This window comes from Osmerus eperlanus, chromosome 16 (assembly GCF_963692335.1).
Source record: "Osmerus eperlanus chromosome 16, fOsmEpe2.1, whole genome shotgun sequence".
Classification (NCBI taxonomy): domain Eukaryota; kingdom Metazoa; phylum Chordata; class Actinopteri; order Osmeriformes; family Osmeridae; genus Osmerus; species Osmerus eperlanus.
The window spans coordinates 2,400,129-2,417,608 of NC_085033.1; the positions used below are offsets into that span (position 1 = coordinate 2,400,129).

The 17,480-nt window shown below is 45.9% G+C and overlaps 1 protein-coding gene and 1 pseudogene across 1 annotated transcript; one reads left to right on the plus strand and one right to left on the minus strand.

Annotated features, from left to right (window-relative positions):
- Positions 1–94: 94 nt before the first annotated feature.
- On the plus strand, positions 95–12,308 carry wrnip1 (WRN helicase interacting protein 1). The gene is made up of 7 exons (XM_062481405.1): positions 95–899; positions 1,717–1,911; positions 3,080–3,333; positions 9,070–9,269; positions 11,200–11,355; positions 11,702–11,781; positions 11,985–12,308. The coding sequence occupies exons 1-7, from the start codon at positions 276–278 to the stop codon at positions 12,264–12,266; spliced, it is 1,791 nt and encodes a 596-aa protein (XP_062337389.1). The 5' UTR covers positions 95–275; the 3' UTR covers positions 12,267–12,308.
- A 146-nt stretch (positions 12,309–12,454) lies between these two features.
- Positions 12,455–17,040, minus strand: LOC134036505 (chymotrypsin-like elastase family member 3B; annotated as a pseudogene).
- Between the last annotated feature and the right edge of the window lie 440 nt (positions 17,041–17,480).

The following is a 17,480-nucleotide window of genomic DNA, read 5'->3' on the forward strand; positions in this document are numbered from 1 at the left end:
CAACACAGAGAGATAATAAAAAAAGAATACGGTGAGAGACATAGAGTAGTAGCAATAAAACTACATGACCCATAATGCATTTAGGCACCAAACACTTGCGTTTGTCACAAGACAGGCTTGATATTTATTTATAAAATCCTGGTGGACTGTTCTACTTTCTATTATCTTTAAAGGGGGGTAAAACTTGAAGTAAGATTTTATTAAGACGACTTTTTGTTAAGTAATTTGTTGATATGGTCACTCGTTGGGGTCATAGTTGAGCGGGAAAAGAAAGCATGGCGAGCGAAACTGTTTCAGACTGGGTGCAATGTCCTGTTTGTTCGAGCGATTTTGCGCCTTCAGAAATAAATGCCCATTTGGACAGATGTCTGCTGAGCACTGATGATGGTCCGACATTAACGACTGAAGACGAGACTGGACCACCTAACAAGAAATCTCGCATTTCTTGCGAAATTGTCCCAGGCAGTCCTGATGTCAACAAAGCGAACACTTCCACTTCCTCCAGGAGTAAAGGTTCTTCGGTATTTTCTATGTTTCAAACTAACAAGATTATGGTTTCATCTCAGAGTGAACGGAACGCATTTCCTTCTAACAAACCGAGCGCCGAGGCTGTCAGCAATGGAATAAAACGCAATTCGCCGAACGACAGGGAGAAATATATGGGAAGGTTGAAGAGCGATTCACCTTCACCTGCCATGAATGGACCGTTGAAGATGCCAAGTACCATACTCGCCCTGCAGAACACCGACAAACCCTTGGCCGAGAAGATGCGACCAAACACACTGGAGGAATACTTTGGACAAAATAAAGTTGTGGGTGAACACACACTGCTTCGGTCACTTCTAGATTCACAGGAGATCCCTTCTCTTATCCTTTGGGGACCACCTGGTTGTGGAAAGGTACATATGATTTGACGCGCATACATTCTTGCCTTTGAGATTGTCCTGAGACAGAAGACAATCCGATTAAATCCAAATGTTATAATGTCTATAGATTTTGACATTTTAAACCTTTCATCCACTCTGAACTTGCTATTTTGCTCTATTGCATTGTAACCAGTAAATCCCAGTTTGATTTAAGGGATTATAAGGTTTTAATCCTGCTCTGTGAACATTTGGCACGCTCAGTTTGCACAGATGTTGTTAACTACATTTCCAAAGCAAGACTTGTGTGGGCTGTGTATGTCCCTGTGGGAATTCTACAAGTTGACAGGACTGTACAAAGGGGTTTTTCAGACAGCGTTGTTGATGGTATAATAGCTGGTTTTGGACTGTCAGTCAAAACGCACCACTCACATTTTTGTTGCATCTCTTCCTCTGCCAGCCCCCTTGTGTCCGGGTCAGGTTTCATAAGAGTTATTTTGGTTATTTATGGAACTGGTCTGAAGGATTTACACTGGGGACCATATTTATGAGGCTGTCTTCGGGCAGGGTCTGGGGGACTAGTTTGTGACAGACAGATTATATGGATTGGAAAACCTATAATGGATACTAAAAAGTGGCATGTTAGATGAGCATTCTTAGCCACCAGGCTGACCTACCTAGATACATTGATACAGGAAAATAGGCAGGCTCATTTGTATGATCGCTAACAGCATCTGGGTCTACCAGGAATTAGGAACTGGCATATTGAGAGCAGGTCTTATTGAGGTGGTGTCAGTAACTCCCATGTATTCATCTTTATTTTGCCGCTGTGTTTTTTCTCTCTCTACTTTAGACCACTCTTGCTCACATCATTGCCAGCTCCAGTAAAAAGAAGGGCACAGCCCGCTTTGTAAAACTGTCCGCCACCAGCACATCCACCAGTGAGGTGCGCGAGGTCATAAAGCAAGCCCAGAACGAGCTCCGTCTCTGCAAGAGGAAAACCATCTTGTTTATTGATGAGATCCATCGTTTCAACAAATCCCAACAGGTATGCCACCCCATTCGCCCTGACCCACCCTTAAATTTAAGAATCTCCCGAGTGGCATTTGATCATGACTTCTATTGTTGTCGACTGTGCCCTTTGCCATTTGTGTGCTCAATGTAGGCCCAGCTAATGGTTTCATTGCCCTTTCCAGACAGCAGCCACACATTTTGTCTTCTTCTGTGTTCTTGTGAATGGCTGTCGCGATGGCTTGTCAACATGGTCTTAACAACAGTACTATGGGAATGTGCAACCCCAAAATACACCTTCTGATTTCCATACAAAATACCCATCCCCACACAGTGGAATTCATTTAGTCATTAATCTTCTCAGAGGACAGAGAGAGTTGTTACCCTGTGTGAAATGCAACAATGTAATAATCGTTCCAGCCAGGATACTTAAGTGGTTGACATCAAGTAATGGTAATGTTAGGCTACTTCATCAGCTCAACACCACCGTAGCAGAACCCATACAACTAAATTGGTAAACAGATGGGTATTTAAACAATCTCATATCTCATTATTGATCCATCAGACGTAGCCTAACGTCAGAGGACAGATGTTAGCTAACTGTATGAGATCAAGAAAAAACCCTTTGGTCTGTAACACCTCCAAAATGGACAATTGTCTGACATGGCTGTGTAGATCATGCTGGAAATCGTTTTCTGTCACAAAAAATTGCAAACTAAAAGAATGAATCAACTTGTGTGTCAGTCAAAGTTAGGGCTAAGGCCTGTAATTAGTTTTTGATCCCACAAAGGAGTGAAGGATTGAAGTTGTCTGCTACTTGACATTTGAGATCTTTGTAAATCCTGATAACAATGAGCAGGGAGTTAGAGCCTGCGCCATGCTTCCTTGACTCTGCTCGGGCTAAAGAGATGCCAAAGGGTTACGTACCCCACGTGCATCCATCAGATAGTGTTATACATTCTGTATACATGTCTTATTAAAAGTGTTTCGTACCCCACGTCCATCCATCAGATAGTGTTATACATTCTGTATACATCTCTTAATATTTTTCTTTGTACAATGAATGAGCTAAGCATGTTATACCATGTCTATAACAACTTACCCTTGATCATTTGCAACTGTAGGGATGCTCAACGCAATCTTTTTTTTTTCTCCCATGTTTTCCTTATGTCTCTCGCCCTCTCTCTCTCTCTCTGTGTGTGCAGGACACCTTTCTCCCTCACGTGGAGTGCGGGACGGTGACTCTGATCGGGGCGACCACGGAGAACCCTTCCTTCCAGGTGAACGCGGCCCTGCTGAGCAGGTGCAGGGTGCTGGTGCTGGAGAAGCTGTCGGTGGAGGCGATGGGCTGGATCCTGCGGCGGGCCGTGGCCTCGCTGGGGATCGGCGTGTTGGGGCGGGACGACAGCCAGGTGGCGGGTCAGGACGAGCGTCAGGACTCGGCGCAGCTCGGATCCCAGTAAGTGCCCCCTCCTCCGGGAACGCGCCCCTTGTTATCACGGAGGGCGCTGGATGCCAGGGGGCCCGCGTGTCACCCCGGAAGCCCCCCCATCCCTAGGCTCTGATTGGTCGAGTGGGAGGCCCTCTCCATCTCCTGTAGTCGTCTGATGCACGTCAGTGAGGTGATTTATATATGGTCAAGGCACGCTATTGGCTGGGCACCCTGACAGTAGTTACAACTAAAACCCTCCCCCTGTCCCTGGGGCTCTATATCTGTTGACAGACACAGAGGAGAGGGGGGGGGGGGCAAGTGAGTGGTGGGTGCAGTATGCACAGCCTGCTAGGGTGGGACTGCTGTGAATGGCTGGCAGGAGCTGAGTTTGAGCAGCCTGCTGCTGCCAGGCTCATGGTAAACATGTCAGTGTGACGGAGATGCCGGCTCACCCGGCTGCTTGGCGTCTGGGACTGAGCACTGGGCAGTCGGGGTGGATGACGATGCATCTGATGGCTGTCCGTCCACAGCGTGTACAGTGTGTTCCCATGGAAACCCTTTGATGATCAGTGTTTATTTAGTACTGTGTGTAGGTCTACTGTAACTTGCCTACACCTGCCATCTCTTCATGGCTCTGGGACATTTTGTACGGTTCCATGGTGAGATATTGGGTTGTGAAGGTGAGCTCGTCTCTGTCAGATTTCTTGAACGCTGAAAAGTGCAAAAGAGGCTATCAGACACTTTCCACCTGGTGTCAGCACAAGTGAGTGGAACCCTGGCTGCCGTCCGGAATCCCCTATCAAATTAAACAAGCCTATTGCTGTCCTGCGTCACACAAGCCTGATGGAGGAAGAAGGAATGTTGGCCCCACTTAGTACTGGGTAAAGTCCCACCAGCGAAGCACGACAGGGTTTAATTAGTTCTTTCCTTAACCCACTTTTTCGTGGGCGGACCCCCCTGTTGGTCAAAGTCATTAATAGAATTGTGATCTGAGAGGATTTTTTATGAGGTGTTTGGTATCGGGTAGCATTGGCATTCAGTACAAGGTGCCACAGTATATGCCTTGAATGTAAACATGTAAAGGCAATAGCCTCATTCCTTGCCCCTCATATTATGTACTTTGATAATCTCTCATGCGAGTGTCATGTCTGTTGAGGCTGTCACTCACAATAGCAACTTTATCTTATTTAACAGAAATGTGTCTGTGGGGTGTGACAATTCATTTAGTCTACAGTATGTATTTTAAATATAGTTTGTTGATAGTATAGTATAAGCAGTGTTTCTCCTAGGGTTACAGCTTTGGGGGGAGGGGGGGACATGACCACCCGACCATGTAGAGACAGAAATGACACGCCGTCGTGTAAATAAGATAATTAACATAAGGCCATTTAGTTTGTTTAATAAAAGAGCAAGCTATAGACCAGTTTTATAGGAAAGGTAATGACTTATTTTGTGATCTGACGCTATATAAAAAAATTATTATTAATTACTAAATTAACTTGACCTGGCAGGGGGGGCCGTTGGGGGGGTGGGGCGCCCCCCCTAATATAATGGTAGGGGAAACACTGATAACCATGAAGTGTGTCAATTTAAAACGATTCAAAAGTTGCCCGAGTCAAAAGTTTGTCAACATCAAAGTAGGTTACCAATTTTAAAATTAGAGAACCTTTTTACAGCCTGACCTCCTCAGAAATTATGGATGTGTTTGCATGCCTTGTCCCTGGCAAGGAGGCACGTATTGGCGGTCTATTTGGATAGGCATTATGGGATGTAATCTGAGAGGTCGACATGTCATGACCAAGTCTGGACTGGGACTGAAAAACTGCCCAGGACCGTGTATTATTGGTGGCCAAGCCGCGAAGCGGCGAAGCCACCTTAAGGGTTTCTACCTTTTCTTATAATTATTATTATACATCTGCCATGGGAGTCTATGGCAGCCCCTAGAACCACATGCTCAGAAGTTGTGAAATTTGGCACACTCTTTGGGACCAGTCCCCTCATCACTTTCACCAAGTTTCATGTCTCCCATTTCAACCCTCTAGCGCCACCAATGGGTCAAAGTTGAAGGTGTGTTTACACACGTTACCTTTGAACCATATGCCGCATTTTCCAAAATGAGGTATCATTGGATTCCCTGGATCAAGACAAGTTCAACGCACTCTATGACGTCATACCCAGTCATATAGATTCTCCGCCATTTTGAATGTTAACGAAAAGCGTTTTTTCGCTACTCCTCCTACAATTCTTGACGAATCTTCTTCAAAATTGCCACAGATGATCTTCAGACCAAGCCTCACAAAAGTTATCCCCTGGAGCTTTGATTTTCGCAACCGTTTGTTAGTTACAGCCAATCAAATTCAGCAACTGATCCGGAAAAAGGGAAGTGAGGTCATATCTTAGTGAATCTTTGATGCATTGACTCCAAACTTGGTGTATGGATTCATGACCCTGTTATTAACCCTCGTGCTGCCTTCGGGTCACATGACCCAAAGGTTCATAACGAACCATCGTTGTGTTTACCCAATTTTACCCAATACAAAAACAAATTAAAATAATTTTCTTTTAACCTTTGCAATGTGGGGGGTCTGAGACAGCCCAACGGTTAAAAGAAAATGCTTCACTTTGTCTTTGTATGCGGTAAATCTGTCGCAATACGACGGTGGGTCACAATGACTGATGGGTCAGAATGACCCGAAGATAACACAAGGGTTAAGAGGTCCGAAAAAGGTAGGGTCATTTAAGCTCTAGGGGGCGCTACAATAGGCAAAACTGTGTTTTGACCAATAACTGTTGATTTGTTTGTCGTATTTAAGTGATTCCTATGTCTCGTGATATCTTAGGAGATCCCGTGTCTGACGCATGTTAACGCATGATACCAGACCAATTGATGAGGCCGCCATTTTGAATGAATGAATGAAACTTTTTTCCCTACTCCTACACAATGTATCCAATATTCACCAGATTTGGCACAGATTATCTTCAGACCACAATCACCTTGACATGTCAAAATAGGACTGAATTACAGCTGTTGGGGCAACAATTTGGGCCAAATCTGACCACGCGTTGTTTTGTTTTTTTGTTTTTTTGTTTTTTTTTGTATACAGTAACTGTACACAGCAATTCCCAGCGCTGAAAATGGCTCACTGGGATAAGACGGGCTCCTTTGAAGTGCAAGGTCGTAGGTTCGAATCCAGCCAAAGTCTTAAGCATGTAATGATACTGGTTTATCTGTTTAGTGATGCCAGGTATGCGACAGTAGCTGTCGAGCAGTATAATCATAATGGTCACGATAATGTTTCATTCTCAGGGGATTTATACTCAGAGTCAGATATATTGTGCTATGTCGATATAGTGATGCTACATCTAGCCAGTGCATCGGATTTCTTGCATCATAACTTCTGAACAGATTTGTCATAAATAACAAGATTGGTCTCTTCTGATTCTACGTGGCATACTAAGTCGAAATATATCACACTGTCCCGTGTCTGCCATTTTGGGCGTCGGCCATTTGGAATTTTCATAAAAACAAACTCCTCGTTCGCCGTAGCTCCTATTTTCATGGACATGTAATCAAATAATTTTCAGACCACAATCACCTTGACATGTCAAAATAGGACTGAATTACAGCTTTTTATACTTGGGTCAAATCTGACAACGCTTCCCACAGGAGAAACTGCTTACTTTTTTTTTGTACAGTAACTGAACACAGCATTTCCCTGCAGTGAGAATAGCTCACTGGGATAAGACGGGTTCCTTTGAAGTGCAAGGTCATAGGTTCGAACCCAGCCACAGTCATCAAGCATGTCATGATACTGGTTTATCTGTTTAGTGAAGCCAGGTATGCCACAGTAGCTGTCTAACAGTACAATGGTAATGATAATGTTTCATTCTCAGGGGATCTATACTCAAGAAGAGTCAGATTTATTGTGCTTTGTAGATATGTGTCCTCTAACCTCTAGGGGGGCGATCCCGTGTCTGACACATGTTAACTTGTGATACCAGCCGAATTGATGCCGCCATTTTGAATGAATTGATAAAACGTTTTTGTCCTACTCCTCCTACAAAATGTATCAAATATTCACCAAATTTGGGACAGATTATCTTCAGACCACAATCACCTTGACATGTCAAAATAGGACTGAATTACAGCTGTTTAAACTTGGGCCAAATCGGACAACCGCTTGCCACAGGAAAAACTGCTTATATTTTTACCCAGTAACTGAACTGTGATTTGCAGCACTGAGAATCGCTCACTAGGATAAGTTGGTGTCCTGGCAACGGCAACGTCAGAGGTTTGAATCCAGCCAAAGCCGACAAGCTTGTCATGTCTCTGATTCTCTGTTTAGCGAGACTGTAAGCCACTGCAAAGGAAGCCAGGTACACACACCCACTTGGAGGGTTGTGCTCGGTGCTCCGTCCTCCGTCCTATCTCCCCGTCTCATGTTGTCAGGGGACTGTGGACTCAACAGTCACCTGACCCCCCCTACAAACACACTCTCACCCGGGCAAGAACCTTACTGAACCAGCCACACAGCTTCATTTCAGGCGGAGGATCAAACTGCTGCTGACTTGTTGTTTCTTGGTAAAAGGATCAACATTTTATTTATCACCTTGTGGGATAAATGATGTCATGGGAATTAAGAGACTGGTTTATTTGAGGCCACAAAATAAGGCTGGGCCTGCTAAGCTATTGAACATCCCTTGCATGATATTAATGGTGCAAACAGGGATTCAAAATAAAGTGTTTTAACCGCAGGCAAGTCCATATTTAATATATTTCTGATCTGTAAAGTTCCATCAATATCTAGATAAAAACACGTATTTATCGCCTTGATACATGCTAATGTTGTTGCATTGCGCAAAATCCTTATTTGAATACATTCTGAGCGATTCAAGACACAACGTCAGTCTGGAAGAAGTGTACAGAGCTGGCAGAAAGGCTTGTTAAACACCTGCTGTACTTGAAGCAGGTGGGGACACTGGCGAGAACACTGACCGTGCAACCTGGGGGAAATAGAGCTGTGCTGGGGCCTGGGTAATGTCTCCATACCTGGGGGACAGGCCAGACACTGGGGCCTGGGTAATGTCTCCATACCTAGGGGACAGGCCAGACACTGGGGCCTGGGTAATGTCTCCATACCTAGGGGACAGGCCAGACACTGGGGCCTGGGTAATGTCTCCATACCTGGGGGACAGGCCAGACACTGGGGCCTGGGTAATGTCTCCATACCTGGGGGACAGGAGGGCAAGAGAGGGCGGCACCTGGTCCACTTCTCATCTGGGGCCACACTTGGATGAGGGATTGGGTCCTTCCTTGGCACAGCCGTCTGGAGGCTACCAATGTGGTCATCTGAGTAGCAACTAAATCAGCAAGCTTTAAAATAGGTGTGATATTATGCTACAATGTGTCCCGATTAAATCTAGGATAACTTGTGAGGATACCATTTCAAATGAAAAACAGGTTATATAATATCCATACTACAGTGCCTGTCTAAAGTTTGTCAAATGTAAACACCTTGACTTTGATCATTTTTGAGACACACATGCACCACCAGTTTTTTTAAATTGATGATTGCATGAATTCAATCACTCAATCATGGTCTGTAGGGCATTTAACATGTATATAATGAGTCAGCATGTTCTCTAAATATTGCCTACGGTTTGTTTCAAAATTAATCTTTTTGTACCAACATCAGTACATGTTGGTCTATGTAGCAGAAGTAGTCATGCTCCTTCCCTCTGTGTGGTGGTGGTTTCTCCCAGGCCTGAGGTGTACATAGAGCAGACCGCTCTGGACACCATCGCCCACCTGTGTGACGGAGACGCGCGCTCCGGACTCAACGGGCTGCAGCTGGCCGTCCAGGCGCGGGTCGGCACGGGCGGAGGCCTTCGGGCTGTGGTGGTGCGAGAGGAGCACGTGAAGGAGGGCCTGCAGAGGTCCCACATCCTCTACGACAGAGCAGGTGGGCTCAGAGTCTCCAGAGAATCCCCCCGGGCAGCTGCGCCGCCACGTGCTCCTGTGACTGAAGCCAAGGAACAGAATGTTCCTGAACCCTCGTCTAGTATCAGTTTCAGTATTAATGAGGTCGTCGGGCGGAGGTCTAATTAGGCCGAATCTTCCCACACCTCACCAGCCGTGATACTGTGGTGATACTGTGGTGATACTGTGGTGCCCAGTGTTACCAACGATGCTGCAGCTCGAATCACCCCAGATGATGAGCAGTTTTTATAAATAGGCTTACCACTGACTAATGAACCAGAGTGTTGGTCCAAAACTGTTACTGAACTTATAGACGCTAAAGTATGCTTTCCGTGCATGGTATCAGGATGGATTCGAACGTTTAGTTAAACGAGTGTTCCGGATTAAAAGCCACTGCTTTCTTGTACTTGGTAACTCTGTCAACCTGAGTGGAGGTGGACCGTATAGATCAGTGAACATCATGAGCGTAAGTGTCCGGAATGTTCTTTAACCGTTCTTTTTTTCTTTCTATCATCCACGTCAGAGGAGCGCGTTCTGTGGGCGGTCCTCAGGTCTGCCACCACCCTCGCTCCCATAGTCTGATGTACGCCCCTGGCTGCCAGGGGACCATGATGAGTGTCTGCCAGCTGGCATGGCAGAGCTCCTGGCAGAGCACCGGCATTGTTTGGGGGGGGGGGGGTGGGGAGGACCTGGGATTAAGAATGATCCCGTTCCAGAATAGCGGGTGTCAACGCACTCAGGGTTTTGTCCAGGATAGCAGAGGTCCATCCATCACACAGAAAGGCACCCCCAAATGACAGGTGGATGTGACTATGGGGCGCCACACTGGGAGGAGAGTGGTCACGCCACTCTCGTCGGGCAGAGCGGAGTGGAGGAGCGGGGATCCTGCAGGGCTGGGGTCTGCAGCGCTGGGATCCTGCAGGGCTGGGGTCTGCAGCGCTGGGATCCTGCAGCGCTGGGATCCTGCAGCGCTGGGATCCTGCAGCGCTGGGATCTGCAGCACTGGGATCTGCAGCACTGGCAGAGGCTTCGGTTAAAGCTCGGACCCCCCAAAAACGATTTAGTACCTAAGGCCTCGGGAACACAAATAATCAGATCCCTTTCAAGAAAGAATTAGGAATCTTATCTCAAGCCTTCTAGACAATGTTCTTTTGTGTGATGTGTTATCATGGTAATAGTAACTTGCAGTATACTTTTTTATCTGACGGAATGTGGCCCCTGCTTTTATGAGAACGGGTGAGGATTGTTTCACAGTGGGAAGACTGGTATGTTCAGGCCATAAAAGAACACTTAACGATCCATTAACGATGAATGATTTTATTTCTTTGTACAGACGTTTCTTTTCTGTCATTATCAGTGGGTAATAAGCGTTCCTTCAAAACCTTTCCTCACATTTGGGGAAAAACATTCAATTATGTTACTTATGTTCGTGACAAAACAGGCTGGGGGATCCAGGGCCAAAGCCATGCATTCATCTTCAGTCATCAACAGAGTTCCCCTTAGTTTATGGCTGTTTACTTTGCAAAGCTGCCAGCTGAACTGTCGTTCGACAGCACCAGCTATCTCAGGGGTTCAGACGGATGGCTTGCGGAGGGGAACGAGAGTGGCGGGGCCGGCTAGCTAGGCTAGGGAACAGCTCGTCAACATGAATCCCTCCCTCTCATCCCAGCTAAGACGCAACCAGTCCTCCCTGTGTCACGTTATGTAACATCCAGCTGTCAGTTATCACAGAGATTTACTGTACCCTGCTGTATTGGCTGATGACACTTCCCCCCTCAGCCTGACTAATGATGCCAAGGTGTGTGTGACAAGGTTGCAGATCGGGGCTAAATGAGGCGACACATTGTCTGGACAATCTGTGTATTTAATACCCTGTGTGTGTGTGTGTGTGTGCACTTTTGTTTCCCCTAAAGGTGAGGAGCATTATAACTGCATCTCCGCGCTTCATAAGTCCATGAGGGGCTCCCACGAGAGTGCCTCGCTGTACTGGCTGGGCCGCATGCTGGAGGGCGGCGAGGACCCTCTGTACGTGGCACGCAGGCTGGTGCGCTTTGCCAGCGAGGACGTGGGTGCGTGACTCGGACACTTCCCTCATTCCACGGCAGTCATTGGCTGGGATTATTAACCAGTTGAACTTGGAAGGTTCAGTACTGTGAGAAGAGGGTGTCACACTGTTCTGATCATTTTTCTACTACCCAAGTCGGTCATGTTCACAGTCTTTATTTCATGCATATGTAACATGAGGGGTTTCTGTGTGTGGGGGACTCTACAGTCAGCTAGATCCTCTCTAGATCCCTCACTACTCCAAACTACATCAAATGAAATGGAGCTGGAAACAGCTGGGAGAGCTGAAAAGCAGGCAGCCCTGGACGGCTCCTGGTTGAGGTTCTGACTGTGTGTTGTCCTCTTGCTCAGGTCTGGCTGATCCTTCTGCCCTGCCGCAGGCTGTCGCTGCCTTCCAGGCCTGCCACTTCATAGGGATGCCAGAGTGTGAGGTGTGTGTGTGTGTGTGTGTGTGTGTGTGTGTGTGTGTGTGTGTGTGTGTGTGCGCGTGTGTATGTATGTATTATATTTTTCTTTTTTTTCTTCTTGATCATACAAGCTCACTTCTTTTCCTGTAATCTACTCTCCTCCTCCCCATCTCCTCCCCATCTACTCTCCTCCTCCCCATCTCCTCTCCTCCTCCCCATCTACTCAGGTTATTCTGGCTCAGTGTGCTGTGTATCTGGCCAGGGCGCCCAAGTCCGTGGAGATCTACAAGGCCTATAACAATGTAAAGGCGTGTCTGAGGAACCACAAAGGCCCCCTGCCCTCCGTGCCCCTGCACCTCCGCAACGCCTCCACCCGGCTGATGAAGGAGCTGGGCTACGCTAAGGACTACAAGTACAACCCTGCTTTCAGCGCTCCGGTGGAGCAGGACTACCTGCCCCAGGAGCTCCAGGGGACCGACTTCTTCACCTGGACACCAGCTGACCTCTGACCCTGGGCACGTGCTGGTGGAGATCATGTCTCATGTTGCTGGAGGTTTTTTTTTGAATGAGGCTGACACCAAAACAGTCACTCAAACACTCAAAGACCAACTTGTACACGTATGTCAAATGGTTCGATGTTCTAGAGATTCTAGAATCACGACGTGATTATGATGTTATGATACGGTCTTGTCTCCTCACCCTTTGCTGCACTAAATGTAGATACCGGTATTAATATGGAGTATCAGTCAATTTGTGCGGTAAGCCTTTTAATTGCATGTAGATTCTTTCCGGGTGGGAGTTTTTTCAGTTCTCAGCCATTGTCTACAGAGTGGAGGAGAACAGATATAAAAATTGTTAATAATAAACATGTATGTGTATCAAACTAATTGTACTGGCCATTTTATCTTTTGTTCCGAGCATGATTTTAACCATCGTTTTGAATGCAGTTGTTGCACAATGAGCACCATTTATCCACCTGGTGACACTAAGACATCCAGTGTGAACTAATAGGATAGGGTTTGTGGTGCCATGTCATCCAGGCCCTCCTCACCTTACTGATCCAGGGGATGAAGGAAGACACTCGGGTGAACACTGTGGGCTTTTGGGGGGTGTCACAGCCGCCCTCATGCACAAAGCTGGTGACTCCCTGGACATACCACCTCCCATCTCGGCCCTCACAGCTCAGGGGCCCTCCAGAGTCCCCCTGGAGACACGGCAAATATGGAAGGAAGACAAGATACTGATAAGCCCTGATTCACATTTAACCCATGATAAGATATTCCATGGATATTATCCGGAGTGTTTAGGTTGAGGCATCCCAGTGGGGGTGGTTACTTACAGTTAGGTCCATAAATATTTGGACATTGACACAATTTTCATCATTTTGGCTCTGTATACCACCACAATGGATTTGAAATGAAACAATCAAGATGTGCTTTAAGTGCAGACTTTCAGCTTTAATTTCAGGGTATTTACATCCAAATCAGGTGAACGGTGTAGGAATTACAATACATTTTATATGTGGCCCCCCCCCCTTTTTAAGGGACCAAAAGTAATTGGACAATTGGCTGCTCAGCTGTTCCATGGCCAGGTGTATGTTATTCCCTCATGGGAGTTCGTTATTTCATTGACAAGGAGCAGATAAAAGGTCTAGAGTTCATTTCAAGTATGGTATTTGTGTTTGGAATCTGTTGCTGTCAACTCTCAATATGAAGTCCAAAGAGCTGTCACCATCAGTGAAGCAAGCCATCGTTAGGCTGAAAAATCAAAACAAACCTATCAGAGAGATAGCAAAAACATTAGGTGTGGCCAAATCAACTGTTTGGTACATTCTTAAAAAGAAAGAACACACTGGTGAGCTCAGCAACACCAAAAGACCCGGAAGACCACGGAAAACAACTGTGGTGGATGACAGAAGAATTCTTTCCCTGGTGAAGAAAAACCCCTTCACAACAGTTGGCCAGATCAAGAACACTCTCCAGGAGGTAGGCATATCTGTGTCAAAGTCAAAAATTAAGAGAAGACTTCACCAGAGTAAATACAGAGGGTTCACCACAAGATGTAAACCATTGGTGAGTCTCAAAAACAGGAAGACCAGATTAGAGTTTGCCAAAAAACATCTAAAAGAGCCTGTACAGTTCTGGAACAACATCCTATGGACAGATGAGACCAAGATCAACTTGTACCAGAATGATGGGAAGAGAAGAGTATGGAGAAGGGAAGGAACTGCTCATGATCCAAAGCATACCACCTCATCAGTGAAGCATGGTGGAGGTAGTGTTATGGCGTGGGCATGTATGGCTGCCAATGGAACTGGTTCCCTTGTATTTATCGATGATGTGACTGCTGACAAAAGCAGTAGGATGAATTCTGAAGTGTTTCTGGCAATATTATCTGCTCAGATTCAGCCAAATGCTTCAGAACTCATAGGACGGCGCTTCACAGTGCAGATGGACCCGAAGCATACTGCGAAAGCAACCAAAGAGTTTTTTAAGGCAAAGAAGTGGAATGTTCTGCAATGGCCAAGTCAATCACCTGACCTAAATCCAATTGAGCATGCATTTCACTTGCTAAAGACAAAACTGAAGGGAAAATACCCCAAGAACAAGCAGGAACTGAAGACAGTTGCAGTAGAGGTCTGGCAGAGCATCACCAGGGACGAAACCCAGCGTCTGGTGATGTCTATGGGTTCCAGACTTCAGGCTGTCATTGACTGCAAAGGATTTGCAACCAAGTATTAAAAGTGACAATTAGATTTATGATTATGTTAGTTTGTCCAATTATTTTTGGTCCCTTAAAAAGGGGGGGGCACATATAAAATGTGTTGTAATTCCTACACCGTTCACCTGATTTGGATGTAAATACCCTGAAATTAAATCTGAAAGTCTGCACTTAAAGCACATCTTGATTGTTTCATTTCAAATCGATTGTGGTGGTATACAGAGCCAAAATGATGAAAATTGTGTCAATGTCCAAATATTTATGGACCTAACTGTACCATCCAGGTGTTCACAGAGCCCCCCCACCAGTCGCTACGACTACAGACGCCATGCTCCACCACAGGAAGTAAGGCCTGCTGGAACCCGGATGCCTTGGGCCCTCCAGCTGATGCACACAGGGAAGTGGGAATTCAATGATCGTTCACTTCTACTCATGACAAAGATCCTTTTCAGGTTCACTCGGATGTCAGGCTGGGCCCTGACTCCATATAACTGGACAAAGCAACGAGCTGACAACAGTGTAGACGAGTGAAACCAGGGCATTATTGTACTGCGAGTTTAAGTGAAAGACTTTCAACAACATGTCCGTTGAGCTCTGTGTGCTAGCGGTGTTTCGGCAGGCGGGGGGGGGGTTGGCTCTCACAGGACAGGCGGCCCCACCCTGTGACGTAGCAGGGCTGGTTTTGACAAGGACGGCATCGCTCTTCGGAAGGCAAGACATCTGGACTGTCGTTGATAGTAGCACTCCTCTCCAGTTTCAGCATGGCTATGTCATTTCTACATACAGGATTTCACCACAAAAGCACAAGGGACACTTGTTAGTGACAGAATGATGCATTGTCATGTCACGTATGTTGTAAGTTAGTTTTGTTGTGTGGCCTTTTGCCACTGACCCTGTTATTGACACAGCTGCTATCTACAAAAGGTTCTCAGGTTGGATACCTTACACATGGACAGAGCAACAATATCACTTAGCCACATGTGACTGTTTCTCTTCACTATTCACATTAACAGGTCGATATCGCTTCCTGGTATGTATCATGAGATCAACATTAAGTCAAGGAGGTCGACCTACCCACAGGACACACAGTTATCATTTCAGTCAGGATGGAGGATCATCTTATCCACCATGATAGACTGCTCAAAGCCCTCCTGTGTGTTCATGTCATGTTCTGCTAGAACCACCCTGTAGGTGTGGAACCTGGACTCAACACACAAACACATGTGAGATGGACAAGCAGCAATATATCTGAGATGAATAACTATCCCAATGATTCCTCCTCTTTGGTACAGTAGGCTATAGTGCTCAGTCTTATAGCACCACATGCTGGTGGCCTGAAATAACAATCTGAATTTCCTAAACTAGAGCCAGAGAAGCAGTCCAGTTCATTGTCTGGTAGAGTTTCAAGGGTCAGTATAGAAATAAAACAGGTATTATGCTTTAGTCATTCACTCATAACCTCATTTCATGGACCAGAAGGAATATCAGGATCTTCTGCATAGAATGTACTGTGGTGAATCCAACCCAGACATCTCCTTGACTGACAGGCTGTGCTCACGTGATGCAGTGTGCGGCAGTCATGACCCAGTTAGGAGCGATGAGAGTCCCTCCACAGGTTGGGAATAAAGACTCCAGAGAAACCTGATTACAAGAGGCCAATCAAGTCATGACCCAGGAAACAGCACATAGGGTTGTGGTCAGTTACCTCGGTTGTGGCCAACTCTGAATTAATACATCATTTAGGATGTCATCATTTTAGTCTCAAATGGTTTTGCGGATTTGATTTGTAACATCAAAATGTATTTTAGGTGATTTAACTTAAACTGATTATGTTTAATTCCAACATAATCTTTGAAACTATTTCTGTTTTAAGTGCTTGAACACTATGTGACCATTTGTGTATCATGTGTTGTAATGAGTGAGTGTGTTCACTGCAGTTGATCCCTCTGGCATGAGAGGAATGAAAACTATGCATATTGCTGTCACCAACTGGTGTGCGCTCGACGGATAAGTTACAATTTACTCGTCAGTGAATTAAGGTCTGTAGATCAATAATGCCTTATAAAACTACAGTTGGGCTAACCAGTTTCCGTAACTTCAAATGATGTCGCTAACTCAGGCTATCCGGCTTGTAGACGTGGACTACTATTTGTTTATGAGAGTGTTTTTTCCCTTACCTGCCATGGCCAGCTGTATGGCCGGTCCTCCTCCCCCTCCACCACCCGGCTGGTGAGGGGCTGGTAGACAGGGTTCAGACACTGAAGCACAGAGATACTTGTCGATTCAACAAAGCAGGGTTTTTTTGCAGGGCTGTGACATTTCGAGAGCACTGGAAGTTAGCTTACCCACTGTGACTCCTAGTAAGAAAACAAAGTCCTGTTTCATGGCGTATACCCAAACTAATGACATCTTGGTGTGAGCTGCCTTGACACAATTCCTTTAAATAGCCAAACGCCCTGGGATAAATGTTCTCTGTACCAGGTGCTGTATGTGAGTTTATCTGTACAGTGTGAGTGTGATAACTTTGTAAGTCAAGGTCTCCGTAACCCGTTTTTACGTCATTTAGGATTAAATGAAATGAAACAATAACCGTAGATATGAATACCGTAGGCATGCGCCTTGTGTTTCCAGTGGCATTTCCTTCAACATATTTGTAAATGTTAATGTGAGTGCAGCTCAAAACACAGTCCTCGCCGTGATGTTTACAGATGCTGAACCCTCTAATGCGTTGAGAAGTTGACATGGATCAGTGGGGCCTCGGAGCGCGGGGGATTCGGCCCCTATAAGCAAGTCTTTGTGAAGGTGTTGTTCTGGGCGTGTGATTCTCTGTCAGTCATTACACCTCGTTATTATCTGTGGCCCTGCCAGGTGCTGTAAAGGGAAAAACACAACCAGATACACAACAATTACACAGCCATATTCCTCCATGAGCTGTCTCTCTCATAGCACATTTCAAATGTCAGCCAACTGTGAAATATGCCGCTCAAAACTTTGTCACTTAC